The following is a 19,124-nucleotide window of genomic DNA, read 5'->3' as shown; positions in this document are numbered from 1 at the left end:
TGCTTGGGCTAAAAATTGCCAAAAATAGACATTGATGCTGTTTGGGCAATTCGGTGCTTGTCTTGAACAAAGTTGCATACACTACTTTTCAAATTAATTCTTTAGCTTTATAAGAAGCTCATTTGAGTACTGAATTTTAAGTTGCAGATCGCTCAAATTTCGTTGAGTAGTTATAATTATCTGATATTTTTCAATTCTAATTAGTATTTGTGGGTTTTCCTGCAATGATCTGTGATTAAACCCCTGTCACCAGTGTCTGGAGAACATAAACCAATTTTCCGAGTCGCACGATTAATTATCTTTTGTTGAGTCGCTTTACTTTAATCACACCTATGATAATAAGCACAGCAAAAAGAAAAATAAATAAATAAATAAAAAATATCCTGTTTGCTCTTCGGCTGCGTCATAAATTCGTGCTAAAATCAAAGCGATCCAGACTATTTCGAAGCTGTCATCGCTGTTACCACTTTGTTTCAATTTTGCAGTGCAAAAGTATCACTGCCTTCACTGGGGTTAAATTTTTTAAATTTTGCTTTCATCTCAATTAAAAAAAAGTTTCTTCTAAAGCAGATAATCGTTAGAAGTAATTATGCGTGACTGAAATTAAGATTAATATTCGGTCTTCCACAATGCCCATGATGCAGAGTTTCACGTTGCATTCTTGCGAATTCAGACATTGCCATTTTTCATTCGGAAATTCCTCAAGTTAATAAAGAACTTGAAGTATTATTTGCACTTATTTATATCGGCAAACTAATATTCCTTAGCCGTGATAGCCAGACTATAAATTAGAAGCGCACGTACTAAATTTAGGGGTGGCAAAACAAACTACACCATATTGTAAACTAAGTATGTAAACTAAGTATACGCATTCTACCCTGAATCTAGAAAATAAAGCCTACAGGAATCAATAGGCTTCTGGCCATTCCTGTATTTGGAGATGCACAGCAGAGAAGAATAAACAAACTTCTAAATTTTACGTATCGGATAATTGTTTACGCGACCGGGTGAGCGAGAAGTGAGAAATACGCGCCCGCCTCTTGGCAGGATTCAATAAGCTTTTTACTTCCTTGTACGAAGTAAAAAGGAAGTATTGTAATCGCGAAAAGTTTGAGGCAGCATATTTCAACGAAAATATCCATTTTAACCGCTATCGAATGCAATTTAACGAAGTTTTTGCGTGATATCTGTACGTAAGGACAGAATAAAACACTCTTTTCCTTCAAAAAAATTATAAAACTGCTTTAAAATTAATTCTGAACAGAGTTTTTCGTGGCGTCTGTACGAACGTATCTCGCATAACTCAAAAACGAGTAGCCTCAGAACGTTGAAATTTTGCATATAGGACTGCTATAACTTGCAGATGTGCACCTCGTATTTTCGTTGCAATCGGCCGCACCAAACGTATATAAATATATTTAAATATATATCCACTCTATTACCCGGCTCAGTGATCTCATTTTCTTTACTCTTATATGTTTGTAAATTGTACATTTTTTGCTTTAAAAATGATTGAATTATGTTGTTTTTATCTTCCGGTTAAGGATTTTATGCCTTTAGTAAATCTGTACGCAATAGTTTTAGAATTATCAGCAATTTTAAAGTTGTTTAATTGCCGCTAAGCCTGTTTATAATGGCGGCCATTGATGTTTACATTTGAAACAGGAGACTAGTGGATTTGTTGCCAATCTAGAGAAACTTAGCTTCGCAACAACAAAGATAACGCATTCATTTCTTATTGCCAATTAAATCATGCTTAATTCTTTCTGCAATTTTTTCGAGGAAATAAGCGTTTGAGATTTACTTCGTAATTTTTAATATGGATATTTTGAGTTTTTATGTATTTTTGCCTTCTCGCGAAGTGAGAACTGAATTAATTCAATGAGAAATACTCAATCGTCTGTGAAAAACTGTTTCTATTTTGTTTTGTTTACTTAATTTCTTTTATACATAGTTCGAGCTTTATTTTAGTATTTGAATACAACATGTGGCAACGATTAAATAATTTTTTAAATGATATACATTTTGTGCATTCTGAGTTATAATATGAATAAAATGTAATACTGTTAAGTAAACCTAACGCCAGAGTGTCGCTATGGTAAACAAAGTGAATTTTGAAGAATGCATTTATTCTATTGTGGTTTATGCGCTGTCGGCGAAGTAGGTTTAATTCAATCCAATAAGTGTAAATAAAATGCAAGAAAAAATGCGTATAATTTAATTTTCTGTACAAGGAAGTCATGTGGTGTACACATCAGATTTTTTACTTCCTTGTACGAAGTAAAGGAAGTATTGTAATCGCGAAAAATTCCGGGTATCATATTTTAACAAAAATATCCATTTTAACCGTTATCGAATGCAATTTAACGATGCTTTTGCGTGACATCTGCACGTAAGGACAGTACAAATGACGCTTTTTCCCCAAACGGATTAAATTTTAAAATTGATTTAAAATCGATTCAGAATAGATGTTTTCGTGACGCCCGTACGTACATGTATGTATCTCGCAAAAGTCCAAAAACGAGTAGTATCAGAATGTCCCAAAATTTTGTATATATGACTGCTTTAACATGTAGTTGTAACCCTTTTCGGTTACAATTGTCCAGCCAAAAGTATATAAATATACACGTATATAAATATACACACATATAATATATATATATATATATATATATATATATGATGTACCAGCTTTTGTCAGGAATAAATTGATTGTTGAAGAATCATCAATGTAGTCGTAGCTTAAATTATCAGACGATAGTTTCAAAAAACAGGATCCATTTATTATTGTTGCTTGCGTACGGGTTCGTTATGAAATGAATGCACAAGTCCGATAAAAAAAATGAACAAAAATTTATTATTATCACAACAAAAATGCTTAAATTTTCTCAAATTATCACGCAGTATTACAATATCTCACAGTAATTTTCTTTTAACTACTCAAATGTCCAATAGAACGTAATTCAAAGCAGCTAAAGAACGCTAATCCGCGAATTCGCTACAATCAACAACAGTAGTTTTCTAAATAACAACAAACTAAGCAACCACTACAAATTGAGATGTTTTCCTCCTTTTATAAGATTTTAAAATCACGCGCTAGAATTTTCCAGTACTTTCTCGAAATCAAAAAGAGATATTTATTAAATGTTTAAAGCACGCGCTCTTGTATTTTCAATTTTCCGGCTTAGCTTTCTTTTAATATTCGTCACGCGCTGCACTGCGCGAGAAATAAAACCATTTAATTTATAACTGAAGTAACATTAGCTTTTTAAATACCAAATTCGTAACATTATATTTCAGGAGAAAATAGCAATTACAAAATCCATATATCCGGAGTAAATAAAAATAATTACTAATAACTTTTTGTATGAAGTTTACTGCATCGTGACATTTAAGAAAAAGCCCCGATATTCCTTTTGCGAGTCCTTTTATAGCCCCTGGAAAGGCGGAGCTTCCAAGAAAATGACGTCAGCCAATCCAGTTCGCTTTAAATATCTCGAGAAAACTCTAACTGTACGTGTAGAAAAGGCGGGAAAAACAACTTGACTACGGGGCTGTGCATTTCATTCCACGTACTTTCAAATAAGAGAACGTCGCCATTGAAAATGAAAAGAACATACAGTTAGAACTTTAACGCGTATTCTTGACTATGGAATTTGATTCACGCACGCACACACGCACGCACGAGCACACACACACACACACACCCACGCGCGCGCACACACACACACACACACACGCACACACACACGAGCACACGCACGCACGCACGAGCACACACACGCGCGCACGCACGCGCGCACGCACGCACGCGCACACACACGCACGCACGCACGCGCGCGCACACACACGCACGCACGCACGCGCGCGCACACACACACACACGCCTTGTTTTTTAAAACTTATCGTCGGATAATTTAAGCTACTGCTACATCTATATTTCTTCACCAATCTATTTATTCCGGACAAAAGCTGGTACATCACATATATATATATATATATATGTATATGGACCTACTCTGCTACTCGGCTCGGTGAGCTCATTTTCTTTTATTCTTAGATGTTAGTAAACCGTGAATTTTTTGTTTTAAAATGATTGAATTATGTTTTTCTTATCTTCCGGTTAAGGTATATGCCTTTAGTTAGTTGCTTTTTTATCCTGCATGCGATAGTTGTAGAATTATCAACAATTTAAAAGTTGTTTAAGTGCGTCTAAGCCTAATAAAGTCAAGAGTATGCGCAATACCAATTTTGTGCAATTCTCGGATAATTTTTTAAGTGAAAATAGGTCGACGTGTACATGGATGATACCGTGTATGTGCAATTCGTAAAAACGCGGCAAGCAGTGGGCGATTCTGCACTTTGTCCCAATTTCGCACCTAATCTTCCTAATGATTAAGCACTTTTGTTCTATAAAAGTACTAGCATAAGCGTAATTCGGCTAGCAGGCAGATTGTTGAAAAAACATTTTGAGTAAAAAAAACCCTTTACTTCGTAAAAACAAAATGGCGTCAAAAAAAAAAAAAAAAAACTAGCATGTTGCTGGCCAAATTTTCGCCAAAAAATCGCAAAGTTACCATAATTCGAAGATTAACCTCAGTTTGTATTATCGATTAATCTTATACAATTAACTTCTTGTGTTAGAATATCTGTCAGAAGAAAAATACTATTTGGTAGTCAATATAAAAAGAGGTTGGAAAAATAAACCCATCTTCAAAAGCAATCAATACTTAAGAGATGCTAGTAGTTTGAAGCAAAGCAAAAAATATGCGATTGTCGAGATCGACACACTGCTACCAATTCTAATTTGGATTATCAAGAGGAGAGCAACGTGAATGGTGAAACTGCGTGACAGGAACACAGCTACACAGATAGATATGGCAATGGATAATAAACTAATCGATGGCACAAACAGTCCATTGAGAGTGCCCCGTTATCTGCTTTCTAGACCGTGGGCTCCGAGGTGCTTGTGCATCTTAGCCTGGACATGTGGTCAGCTTGTTGCAGGACCCTCGATGTTTGGTCCCCAAGCGAACTTGGTGCTTATTTTATCGACGCACTCGAAGATTGAAAGGCTGAGTCAACCTTGCCCAACCCGGGGATCGACCCCCGGACCCGTGGTGCTGCTGCACGACGCGCTAGCCACCGCTCCACCGGGCTTCAATATGGATACTTCCTCAGGAAATGAAGGCGATCTCAACCAAACTCTGCCATTAGACCCACTGTGACGTCTATCTATTTACTTTTAACTAATCGTTAATTTTAAGCTTTTGTACTATATTATCATCTCTTTTCACGCCAGAATGTAAATGAGAGAGAGCAAGTGTTTATTCAGATTAAGGTAGAAAGAAATGCTATTTAAGCAAGAAGAGTTTCAGAAGTTAATGTTAGAGCATGTCCGCCTATTCCAGGCCACGTTGTGCCGTGATTATGAGCGATTTGATTTTGTGGCGTTGAGTGTTTCCAGCTATTCGCCTTGTTCCGCCGGTTTTTATACAAACCAGAGCCTTTCCTACGCGTTAAATTGCTCTATTAGCCGTTAGACTAATCTACTACACTTGAATTTGTTCAACACGTTGAGCGCCATGTCAGCCATCTGTGGCTGACACTCGACTTTCCGTTTAGGCCACGTCGACCGCCGGTGGCTGACAGCGTGTAACATAACATATAACTATAAAATTTACACTGTTTTATGGAATTACAGAAAATTTATTTAAAATTTACTTAATTTTGATTCAATTCAGGCCTAATGGATTTCATTGAAACACGGTAAACATAAAAACGGTTCTTCATTATAGCTATTACAAAATGTGAAAACTCTCTTAGTCTTTTTTCTGGCCATTGCTTCTGGCCCTACAATACTAGCGCTAAGCGGCGCGCGTGGCCTGAACGGGATTGCCTAAGAAATCGTAGGCAATCCCGTTCGGGATTGCCCGCGGGGCGCTCAACGTGTTAACGTTAGGTATTTCTGCTAAACCAGAAGTGCTTGGCTTGTGTAAACCCAAATAGGGTAATTGTTAATTTTGTGTTCCAATAAAAGGGTTTTATTGGAATTTTGACTTTTATTTTGTTTAACAAGAATAAGACATAATTCCTCAATAGTCTTTTTATAGTCTCTTAGATGCTTCTGAGAGAACTAGACTTTATACCAGGATTGTGGCTTGATAGTATAGGCGATTCAGATCGAACATTTTCAGTTAGAAAAGGTCCTTTACCTCTTTTATTCGGTTACCATTTTCCGTTTGACAATCAAATTGCAAATCTAAAATTTAACGCAAAAGTACTGTAATAGAATTTAAAAAAAATGGAAAACGTGTCAAGAGATTGGCTGGTAATATTCTGTGCTCTGTTTTTGTTGCAGACCTTTTTGGTTCAAAATTGAGTTTGTTTTTTAACGAGGATCATGGGAACTAGAAAAATATTGGGGAGATACTAAAAAAGCACGAAGACTCGAAAACTCACGTGAATAATTTAAAACATTGCATAGAGCTGAAAAGAAGTTTGGGAACATGTCATATAGTAGATGCAGCAGCACAATGCCAAAATTAAAAATTGGCCATGAAGTAATTGCTTGGTGAATGTTCTCTAGCTTTTCTGAGTACCAGCCACAAGACAAGCTTTACGGACGTAATAACGGAAACTTTCTGGAGTTAGTTCAATTTCTAGCTGAATTTGACTCTGTAATGAAGGAACATTGTAGTTAAGTTGAGTGTTTAGGATTAAAAAAATGATTTCTTGCGTGTCCCTCATGCGAATTTAATTTTACAACCAAATGCAACCGATTGTCATTTGCTTCTATTATGCAGCCAGAGAAATTTAAAACTCGGTTTCGATGATTCAGCTCATGATTTGTAAAACATCCAACACCAAAAATTTTAAGCCAGTTTTTTTTAATAAAGTTTACATCTCTTGATAGTAAGAACAGGCCCAGTTTTTTATAATAATAATAATACATACATGTAAATGATACGTGTGGCAAGACTAAATTTACCTCGGCTGATTGAATATATGTAAAGATTTTTTGTACCTCCGCTGAAACACCAAAAACTGGATTGATATTGTTACGAAATGTACAGGCGCGGGGAGATGGCTTCCCCGCAAAGCAGTTTTAGGGTTGCCATAAATTGGCAAGGAGGTCAGGGTTGCCACATTTGGCGATAAATCGCCCATTTGGCGACAAAATTGGCGATATACCATGGACGGACGGAGAACCTTCTGGAACGAATTCGTACCGGTTTAGCCCAGAATGTTCCCGAACACAAGCCGAAAGCTATATAAACCCTGCTGGTCCGCAGTCAGTCAGTGTGTGCGCCTCGTATAGCGAGCTGATAGTCAGTCATTGATCGAGTGTCTCGAAGTCTAGCGCCGAGGTGGTCGTCGAGTGCATCGAGAGAGTCTTTTAGTGCATCACCAATTAGTGCAATGTCGAGTTTTGTCTATGCTGAGTCGAGAGCTATACTCATGTGTATCGTCGAGTGCATCGTGTGGAGAGTCTCGAGAGTACGTGGAGTTCCGAGAACGACCAAGCAGAGTTGGGAGCTGTACTTGGATGCTTTGCAGTCAAGCTGTCTCCACCGTGATAGCCTGATAACCTGACAGCTGTGTCGCTGATTGTTCCAGCGAGTGCTTATAGTAGATTTGCGACAACTGTAAAAGTGACTCTGGAGCTGTCTTCATTAACATTGGCTAAATAAAGTATGTTTCGATACTTCATCAAGTGTCGTCGTTATTCACTGCAAATCCACAAACCCCGTACGAACGTGAACGAAGAAAGTAACGCAACAACTGGTGTCAGAAAGAGAAAAACGCAACAATATTTTATAATAATGTTTTTGGTAAGGGTGCCAGAATATTTGACCATTTGATTGCTGACAAATGTTCTTGCTTTTATATGCTAAAAGTACGAAACAAAATGCGTAATCATTATTATTTTTTTGGAAAATCATCGAAACTGTTAGAATTAACTATAATTATTATATAAAAAGTTCTTTTTACCAATAAAAATATATTTTATTCTCACTTTTACAAGGCAACTTGCTTATTTATGTTACTTAGGCATGGCATGGGTTTTTTTTCTTTGTACGGCCGACTTCAACGCGCATTTAAGTGTAAACGATACAATAGTACAATTCGTAAAACGCAACAATTCATACCTGACATTGGCATATCAAAAACGAAGACTGAATATTCTGCCTGTGTATTGGTAACAGTGTTACAACACGTTGTAAAGACTAGCGCCTCATGCCTAAGAGATTAAATTCTTACTGAAAAACCACAGTTGAATGATATTAATAAAAACCGCAATTGATATGAATAAAAATGTTCATAATTAATGCGAAAAATATAAAAACAAACAGCAGAGCGATCACGCTTCTACACATTTTTGACATAACACAAGGGAACAAGCATAGGGCTTCGCCGCATTCACTCTGTTAAGACTTACACATTGACTGTTAAGACTCACACTGTTAAGACTTACGCATTTCCCCAGACTTCTTAAAACGGGTTTTGGAACCCAAAAGATCTTTAAAAAAATGGTGATTTCGGATTTTTGCATTTTCGAATTCTCTACACTTTTATCTTTCCATAATGTCTATGAAATGATTATTCTATGATTATTTCTATAATCTCTATTAATTCTATGATTACTTCTATAATCTCTATCTATCTTCGTTAATCTCTATGAAAATTAGAACTGTAAAAAAATCTAGTTTTAATTTGTCATCGAATGCTTTGATAAATGAGGATTTTTACATAAAAACGCGTTTTTCTCCAAACGTGATTTTTTTATACTCGATGTACCTTTTCTCAGGAACTACTGCTCACAGGTATCTAAAGTTTTTATGGTTTATTTAGTAGGTTTCCTAATATTTACTAAAATGAGCTTTTTGCGATAAATGAAAAAAAAAATTTAGAAAATTTTTTTGCGTGATAATTTTACTATGCCTAACAAAATATTCTGTAAATTACTCTACAATTCCAAATGTTTCAAAAGCTCAATTTAGTATAATTAGATAGGTATACTTTAATTACACAAAAAATTTCAAGCGTGTATCTACTGCAGAGTTTGAGAAAAGGTACGTCGAAAAGGGGCAATTTAACACTGTCGGTATAGAAGTTGCTGATACCCCTTTTAACATGCCTTCGTGGTCACCATGCTCGGCGTGTATTCGAGAGGTCCAAGGTTCGAATCCCGGCGAGGGCATAGCTCATTTTTCACCTTTCCTCCTTCCTAATGACTCTACAGTGGCGCCAGAACCGAAAAAACTGATTCTTCACCAACAGGATTTGGCGAATAGGTCCCCTAATCCACAGTCGCCCTTTAAAAGGGGAAGTAGGTAACGTATTTCTCCCACCTTGTTAGCTTGCCTTCGTGGTGTAATGGTCAGCACGCTCGGCGCGTATTCGAGGGGTCCGAGGTTCGAGTTCCAGCGAGGGCACTACACATTTTTAATGTCTCCTGCTTCAAAATAACCTAATGTCTCTACAACATAACAGAATTTTTTCATAATTCAGAATATTTTAGCTTTCTGAAAATTATTTATGATATGAAATACTTCAACCTATTCTTGCCTACATTTTGAGAAGACAAATTTTCTTAATCGTTTGAAATTTTTTCTTTTGCCCTAAATATTGCACACTTTTTTCTTTTGTCCTAAATATTGCACACTTTTTTTTGTCCTAAATATTGCACACTTTTTTCTTTTGCCCTAAATATTGCACACATTTTTTCTTTTGCCCTAAATATTGCACACATTTTTTCTTTTGTCCTAAATATTGCACACTTATTTTCTTTTGCCCTAAATATTGCACACTTTTTTCTTTTGCCCTAAATATTGCACACTTTTTTTCTTTTGTCCTAAATATTGCACACTTTTTTCTTTTGTCCTAAATATTGCACACTTTTTTTCTTTTGTCCTAAATATTGCACACTTTTTTCTTTTGCCCTAAATATTGCACACTTTTTTTCTTTTGTTAGTGAACGTCTACGTATTTTAATTCATTTAGCAAGTAATAATATTTCCTTCATGAAACGAGGATAAACTGCCATATTTTGGTTATGAAAAAGAATATTGAACATCAGAAATTAAAAAAAAAAAATACGGAAAGTTTTTCATGTTTCATATTTATGCAAAAATTTCTTTAGATTCAGTCAGACAGTGAAGAGCCTAGGAATAGTCCAAAAACTTTGTACGAATCATTATTTTCTAGCAAGAAACTTTCAAATCTTAAATTTTATTCATTTATTGTTGCATTTTCCCTCAATTTTGTTTTTCCTGTTGCAGAAAAAGAAAACGAAACCTGTCAAAAATAATGCCAACCTTTGAAATAGAACACTCCTAGTTAATATTTGAAACCTCTTTCCGCGAGTTTCTCCTAAAGGTTATTGAAGTTCTGTGTACAACCTAAGAAAAATCGTTGTAAACAGAAATACTGTTAATTATTATAGCAGTACATTCTAGTAATCGTTTTCTAATTTTGAGTAAAATAACTAAACGAATTCTATGAAAATTAAAAACTCAAATGTAAATTCTTAGTAAAGAGATTAACTATATTTTAACCGCATACTTTCTTCACTTTTAACCCACAAACATTCAAACGCAATCCATCTTTTGTGAAGAAAAATTCCAGAATTAATTAAGTAATCTAAAAAGAAGTAACTGTCGACCTTCAAAATGTATTTAAAAATGCAGTAAAATTACATCGACTGTCTATTTCAGATATGACTATTTTTGTGGCATTTAGAAAAGCTGTTGTTGAATTGAAATATTTCTTTAACATGTTGAGCGCCACGTCAGCCATCTGTGGCCGACACTAGACTTTCCGTTTAGGCCGCGTCGACCGCCGCTGGTCGACAGCGTGTATCATGATATATAACTATAAAATTTACACTGTTTTATGGAATTACAGAAAATTTATTTAACATTTACTTAATTTTGATTCATTACAGGACTAATGGATTTCACTGAAACACGGTAAACATAAAAACGGTTATCCATTGCTGCTAATACAAAATGTGACAACTCTCCTAGTCTTTTTTCTGGCCATTACTCCTGACCCTACAGTACCAGCGCTTTTAAGCGGCGCGCGTGGCCTGAACGGGATTGCCTAAGAAATACGCGTGCACTCATCGTGTTAAGAACCTTTGTGAAATAAAATTCCACAATAGGTTGGGTTTGGCTTATTTAATTACGGCAAAGCACATTAGGGCTATCTGCCTAGGGGAAGGGATGCTTTCGTGGAGGACTTTCTAAGGGAAACTGGCTCGTATTCCATAACTGATGCTGTAGAGTTGTAGGGACATTAGGTATTTTTTTGGAAGCAGGCAAGATGAAAAATATGCAACACCTTCCCCGGGAATCGAACGCGGACTTCTCAATTACGTGCTGAGCGTGCAGACCACCTCACCACGAAGGCATGCAAACAAGGCGAGAGAAATACCTTATATACTTCCCCTTTTAAAGGGCGATTGGCGTTTTTAGGGGACCCAATGGCCAAACCCTGGGTGAGGAGAATCATCATCCAACACTCTTTTAGTTCGGGCGCCATTGTAGAGACATTAGATATTTTTGAAAGCCAGATCCTCCACGCCCGCTACAACATTTAAATACTCTGGCACTGACAGTTAGGGGAATGAAGGCTTATAGGAAAGTGTTTCACATTAAATTTTAACTTGTTCGTTAAAATAAATATAAATCCCTACAGCACAGTCATTAGGTTTATTTAAAACGGGAGACATGAAAATGAGCAATGCCCTCGCCGCGTCTCGAACCTAGAATAATACGCGCGCGGAGTGTGCTACCGTTACACCACGCAGGAATGCTGGAAGGGAGGAAATACCTTATATATTCCGCCTTTTAAAGGAAGACTAGTTTTACCGGAGCATCCGCCAAATCCTGGTGGTGACGACCACCACATTTTTATTTCGGGCGCCATTAAAGAGTTATTAGTTTCCCCCCCCCCCAAGCAGGAGACGTCAAAAATGTGCAATACTCTCCCCGCGACTCGAACCTGGATCTCTCGAATACGAGCCGAGTGTGCTACCGTTACACTACGAAGATATGCCGGTAGGTGTGGTGGTGTATTGAGAACACGGCAAAGCACACTAGAGCTATCTGCGTAAGGGAAGGGATGCCTTCGTGGAGGACTTCCTAAGGGAGACTGGCTCGTATACACGTTACACATGGGGAAAACCAGATATGCCGGTAGGACGGAGAATATAGCTTGTAACATATTATTTATTCAAAACCCGTACATTCTCGAGCAAAACGGAAGCGAAAAACATACATTTCACTTAACCAAGCATACGAAACATGGCATTTAGACAACGGATATACCTAACGTGATGTAAATGAATATTGTTGCTTGCTTTCGGGTTCGTTATGAAATGAATGCACAAGTCGGATGAAAAATGAACAAAAAATTATTATTATCACAACAAAAATGCTTAAATTTTCTCAAATTATCATGCAGTATTAGAATATCTCACAGTAGTTATCTTTTAACTACTCAAATGTTCAATAGAACGTAATTCAAAACAGCTAAAGAACGCTAATCCGCGAATTCGCTACAATCAACAAGAGCAGTTTTCTAAACAACAACAAACTAAGCAGCAACTACTACAAACTGAGATGTTTTCCTCCTTTTATAAGATTTTAAAATCACGCGCTAGAATTTTCCAGTACTTTCTCGAAATCAAAAAGAGATATTTATTTATTTAATGCACGCGCTCTTGTATTTTCAATTTTCCGGCTTAGCTTTCTTTTAATATTCGTCACGCGCTGCACTGCGCGAGAAATAAAACCATTTAATTTATAATTGAACTAACATTAGCTTTTTAAATACCAAATTCGTAACAATATAAACGTATTACGGAAATCACGTTAGTTGGTCTAAAACACTTCAGAACAACCTTGTTTGGGTGTTTGAATAATGGAAACACATGAATAGCAAGTCAAAAGTCTAAGACAGTTAAAAGTATTAAAAGAAATAAAATGAATATGTGTGAAAATCCTCTTTTCGGAAACTCATAATAAATAATCTTGTACATATCTTTATATAAAAGCAAATAATCTTTTAATAAAACCTAATCTTATAATAAATAATCTTTATCTTAATCTTTTACATAGCTACTCACAGAAAGACACACCGTATCTTGTGTACACTGGTATAAACATAATACTGATTTGAAGTCCTTTCTTGTTTCCATTGTTAAAATAACTTTTGCGAAGTTTCCAAATATTGTCAGAAAAGGGTTTTGAAACGTAAAATTTACGCTTTACTGACACCAGCATTTACTGCAATGGATTAACACTTCCTTTTCGACTAGAAATTTCACACGCATATTTATACGGTTGCAGATAAGGAACTGCAAAAGATTCTTTGGACGATGTGAAGGTTATTTCAGGTAAATGAAATAACGCTTGTGGTGACGATAAATTACTCAGCAGTTCTACAGACCTTCTTTATATCAATGGCTGAAGTTCACATTCTGCATTTAGAGAATGTCAATGGCATTGAATAGTGAATAGCAGTAAGGAAGAGCTTACAGCGAGCGATTTGACCGTAAGTATGTATTTTTTGCTCTTTAACATTTATTGAATGTTTCTGGAATCTCTGGGCAAAAAAAAAAAAAAAAAAAAAAAAAAAAAAAAAAACTTTTTCACTAATTTCGTTAAATTGATAAATTTCCCCCAAAAATATTAAGTACGGCATTGTTAAACAAAAACCCAGAGTCGAAACACGTTTACAAAATAAAGCCTTCTGGGAGCAGTAAAAAAATGCGGGATTAAAATATTATAAAATAAGCAAAGCAAAAGACTTCTGCTTTTCGTAGATTTAGTCAAGAACTCTATCGATTTTGAGAGCCAACAGGTACAGATCCCTCTTCACCAGGAGCAAAGAAGTATGCAAGTTTCATACTTTGCTCCTGGCGGAAAGGGACCTGTATCTGTTTGCCTTCGAAATCGGTTGAGTTCTTGATTAAGTCTACGCCAAACACAAAGCTGATGTTCTGATAATTTTACGTTTCACTTCAGCGTATTTCTCTTTTCTTTTGATTAAAATATGTTATTCGAAAAGGTCTTGTTCAAGCTTTTGCTGTTTATTCGAAACCGATATATATATTTTAAAAGAGTTTTTTTTAACTAACAATCCAACAATCATCGTATTTTTAAAATTTAGAAGTTTGAGAATTGCTTTCAAATTTTCGTGTGACCATTCATAATTTCAGAATGTTAAATCTATAAAATTATTTAGTTTAAAAAAAATGAAAAACGCTAGAAACAGGAAGAAACGTTACATGCGTACAGAAAAAAAAAAAAAAAAAAAAAAAAAAAAAAAAGAAAAATTACATTAATACATTTTAAAATCTTATTTTTGCAATAAAAAATGCATCATCACTCAATTTTAGCTACCCGATAAAATGCATCACTTGAAAGTATAAAAGAAATGTAAAGAAATTTAGAAATCGTTTTCTTCCTTTTATTATAATAATATATGAAGATATGCTTTACCGAACATTTCTTAAAACATGTTGTTCTTCAGCTTCTTTTTCTTCTATTTAACTTTCTCTAAATTATTTCATATTTAGAATCAAACAGAAGTAGGTACCTATGTTTGTGTTCTGCTCATCTACCCATAGATATTGCGGGAAAATATTTCGCCTTACTTCAGATTATTAGGGTTTTGAAGCATAAGTTCTAAATTCGAAATCAAGAAATGCAATTTTAAATCCAGTTCCTACATTAAACGTAGTTAGACACGTAAACGTAGTTCCTACATTAAACGTAGAAGGGATACTTCGTCGTGTGAATATGTATTACACATATCTCAGGAAGTCTGAATAAATTTTTAAAACACAATCCTTCTCGTGTACCCATATTTAATTAGCTATTTAGGTTTATATTTCAGCTAGGAGCTGCATCAGTGGAATTATTAGCCATCGACAAACCTCAAAATACATTTTATAGTAACACAGATAAAATGCAGATTGCATACAAATTTGTTTTTAGTCGAGGTTGCACAATCTAAAATACCAAAGTTAAAATTTTACAGTTAACGTTGCAATCATTTTCAGTTATTTTCTACTTCCAATCAGAAGGCGCTGTACTTCTCCAGAGAAACACCTATCTATTAGCATCATTGTAGTAAAAGTTAACTAACTAACTAACTAACTTCACTTAGCGTTAGGCCTGTATACAATTCCGTCAAGTTCCTAACTTAAAAACTCTCTACTGTACTATGCAATGAACGGCTCTCAACAGCAAATTTGCACAAAAAAGCTTGCAGTAATGAATATTAGTTTTACTCAATTCGTTTTTATTTCAAGTATCAGCCGTAAAGAAAAGGAGGAATGGAAGAAATAGTGTCCGCCGATAACATCGCGGCAAAATCATTGCAGGCGAAAATGTCGTGGGAGAAAACATCGCAAAGGTAAAACATAGCAGTTCTAAAACATCGTCGTCGAAACATCAAATACACAAAAAAATATCGTCGTCGAAACATCAAATACACAAACAAATATCGTCGTCGAAACATCAAATACACAAAAAAATATCGTCGTCGAAACATCAAATACACAAACAAATATCGTCGTCGAAATTAAAGCGGTTCAAATTTTCGCAGTTTAAAAACATCGTCGTCGAAAATATCGTGGTAAAAAATAAAGTACTGACAAATCATCGCAGGACGATAACATCGCAGACCTGCTTTTTTCAGGCTTTAATAATTGTAAATGGATATTCCCATAATGATTTGTGAGCGCGAGATTTATATAGAAAGATAATTTTTACTTTCATATTTTTTATTAACTAATAAATTTTTGCTGAAAATGTAAGAAGGAAACTTAATACTTAAGAATAAACTGAAGCAGAACAAGAAATAATTTTCATCATAAGAGTATTAGATTGACAAAAGTGAAGAAAATATTCTCATAATTAGCAATTTTTTATAGATAGTTAGGTAGCTTCCTTTTTCTAAACTTTTTTAGATTATACTTTTAATGAAAAGTTACCAGTAAAAACTTTATAAAAAATGATTTATTAATAACCTTTGTTAGTTAACTATGTCAGTTTAAAATTCTATTAAGTGCTATAAGTTGCCTTAATTTTCTATGCTTAAATTTCCTTCGTACTTTTTCAGCAAAAAATTATTAGTTATTAAAAAATATGAAAGTAAAAATTATATCCTTCTTTCCATCTTGCGCTCACAAGTCATTATGGAAATATCCATTTACATTTATTAAAGCCTGAAAAAATCATTTTTGCGATGTTATCGTCACGCGATGATTTGTAGATACTTTATTTTTTACCACGATATTTTCGACGACGATGTTTTTAAACTGCGAAATTTTTGAACCGCTTTATTTTGGACGACGATATTTTGTACCACGATGTTTTAGAACTGCGATGTTTTCTTCCACGATGTTTTGTAGCACGACGTTTTCGCCTTGCGTTGTTTTCTCCGCAACGTTTTCGTCCGCGATGTTTTTGCCGCCATGTTTTCGGTTGTAGCCGGAAGAAATCGAGAGCAGAGAAGTAAAATATTAAACGGTTGGTGAGAAACGCTTTGAAACGTCAGAGGTTTTATCTAAAGCTCCCTCACAACAACTGTGGCATGTACAATCCAGTCTGTTGCAAATACTGGCAAGATACGTTATTCTGTCATTCCGTAAATAATGCTCTTTTTATGCTTTTTAACTTCCTTTTACGAAGTGAAAGACATATTTCAATTCCGGAAAGTTTCGGGTAGGATATTTCAACAGAAATATCTTTTTTGAATCCATTTGGGCAATTTTTGTTTTGGACGGGGGTGTGAAGTCTGTACGCACAGGCAGAATAGAGGCCTTTTCCCCCGAAAACGCATTGTAAAAGATATTTAAAATGGATTTTTTCGTGAAGTCTGAACATAAGCACGTACGTATTCATCTTTCATAACTCTAAAACGATTAGCCGTAGAAGGCTAAAATTTGGATATGGGACTGCTGTAACACCCATTTTTGCACCTCCCTTTTTTATCGCAATCTACAGCATCAAAAGTATATATAATTCATATAGTGTATATATATGTGATGTACCAGCTTTTGTCGTAGCTTAAATTATCAGACGATAAGTTTTAAAAAACAGGATCCATTTATTATATTTCAGGAGAAAATAGCGGTTACAAAATCAGATATCCGGAGTAAATAAAAAAGATTTACTAATAACTTTTTGTATGAAGTTTACTGCATCGTGACATTAAAGAAAAGCTCCTAATAATCTAATATTCTTTCCTCCTAATATTCTTTTGCGAGTCCTTTTATAGCCTCTGGAAAGGTGGAGCCTCCAAGAAATGACGTCAGCCTCGTCAGCCAATCCAGTTCGCTTTAAATAATTCCAGAACATTCTATAACTGTACGTGTAGAAGAGTCGGGAAAAACAACGTGACTACGGGGCTGTAGATTTAATTCCACGTACTTTCAAATAAGAGAACGTCGCCATTAAAAATGAAAAGAACATACAGTTAGAATTTTAAGTGTATTCTTGACTATGGAATTTTATTATTACATATATATACAAAAAGAAACATACTAATAGGCTAAAAATTAAAAACAAAATTTTTTATGTTTTAATATGCGCTATATTTTAATGTCTTAAATGAAAATTTAATTGAATCTTTTTTCGGTTTTTGATCCGAAATAAATCAGGAGAACGAAGCATGTTTTCGAAACATACTAATCGACTTTTATGAAGCTTTAATTCATTTTTCCATGATAAAAATGCTATTAAGTTTTAATCCATTTTTGTCTCATAGGATAGGGCATAGGGAACCAGCGGATACAAAGAACCAAATTTTCGATTCCTTGAAGTGCGTTATATCGGGATTCGAGAGTAACTGTCATTTGAAAAGATTTATTTGCATGTTTTGTTTCTGGACATTTTATTTCTTTTGTAAAAATCCCGAAAGGCAATGCTCTATACTACCCATCAGCCTTCTAAATTGTCCTTAGACAGATATGTGCAATGAAATCCTTTTCTCCTTTCCAGATTTAAGGAATAACGATGGTGAATGCAACGGAAAAAAACTATGACAACAAAGTATTCGTGGTGAATGGAGGTACAATTGAAGCAAAGAGCAAGAATGCGAAGACCAAGAAATTTTGGAATATCAATAAAGAAACCTTGGCTTTCAAATGCCATTTCTTCTTGGCTTTTGGAGGTACGTTAAGCTAATTTCAGGATTAATTTCCGGATTAATTTTTTCCTCAACTTTGCCTTGCTGTTTCCTCAACTCCACTGGATTCGCATATCCGGTGCGTTCCTTCGTAAGAGTTGAATAGCTTGGTACTTGTCAAAGTAGGGGTTCTCTCAATCAGGCGGAGGGAATTCTTCCTGAGGGGTATTTCATAATTTCAGGCGGGGGGGGGGCTATACGATTAGCTCGATTCCCAATGCTTCCTACTGTGCAGTTAAATAACATAAATCTAAATAAATTGCAGAGCCAATAGGTCATATCGATGCAGGAGCATGAAAAACGTACAATGGCCTCGCCAGTTTTCGAACTTCCGAATACGTTCCGAATGCGCTTTCACTTACACTACGAAGGTATGCACTAAGGAGAAAATATATCTTATAAAATTTTTAAGTATTTTTTGTTTCGGAAAGGGGTATGCTTATCTAGCAATTAGGGCTAGCAATGAGGGAAAGGGTACATGGGGCAAAACAGGTTGAGAGCCACTGTGCTAAAGACCCGTGTATTATGGAAATTCCTAGTATATATTCATGAAATCAGCAATGCAAATTTTCTTTTTTATTGGTTTTTAAGACCACAGGTAGATGTCAGAATTTTTCCTTCCAGTAAATGATGTTTGCTAAAATTACAAAGTAACCGTGTAATACTTATAAACCGATAAATTTAACAACGTTCTTATTCACATGCTAATGTAAATATATTAATTAATTTAATTCTGCATTTGAACATATATAATAGGAATTGTATTAGTTACAATCAGTTTGAAAACGACCAAAATGTTAGAAAATTACAATATATGTGTCAATTTACATCATTTCTATTATCATACATTCATTACCAAATGTTTGGCATGCTAATCTCCAAACTAAAGACTGTTGTTAGACTCATGAATA

At 35.1% G+C, this 19,124-nt stretch overlaps 2 protein-coding genes across 6 annotated transcripts in view; one reads left to right on the top strand and one right to left on the bottom strand.

The window, feature by feature from the left end:
• The window catches only part of LOC118183731 (neuronal acetylcholine receptor subunit alpha-2-like), a 938,599-nt gene that overhangs the window by 56,954 nt on the left and 862,521 nt on the right, over positions 1-19,124 (bottom strand). The gene's annotated exons all lie outside the window — the stretch shown is intronic.
• The window catches only part of LOC118183732 (uncharacterized), a 174,187-nt gene that overhangs the window by 139,717 nt on the left and 15,346 nt on the right, over positions 1-19,124 (top strand). Inside the window, exons 1-2 of one of the 3 annotated variants that reach the window (XM_085812606.1) lie at positions 13,410-13,566; positions 18,027-18,198. In XM_085812606.1, the coding sequence (XP_085668732.1) occupies positions 18,042-18,198 (157 nt within the window). In that variant the 5' untranslated portion in view covers positions 13,410-13,566; positions 18,027-18,041. Of the gene's footprint in view, positions 1-13,409; positions 13,571-18,026; positions 18,199-19,124 lie in introns of those variants that run through there. The other 2 variants (XM_085812607.1, XM_085812608.1) reach the window with 2 other exon arrangements.

This window comes from Stegodyphus dumicola, chromosome 3 (genome assembly GCF_044657685.1).
Source record: "Stegodyphus dumicola isolate Sdum_Otavi_A_Nest chromosome 3, ASM4465768v1".
Lineage (NCBI taxonomy): Eukaryota > Metazoa > Arthropoda > Arachnida > Araneae > Eresidae > Stegodyphus > Stegodyphus dumicola.
The sequence above is the reverse complement of the archived record's forward strand: the minus strand, read 5'-3'. Positions and strand labels throughout refer to the sequence as shown.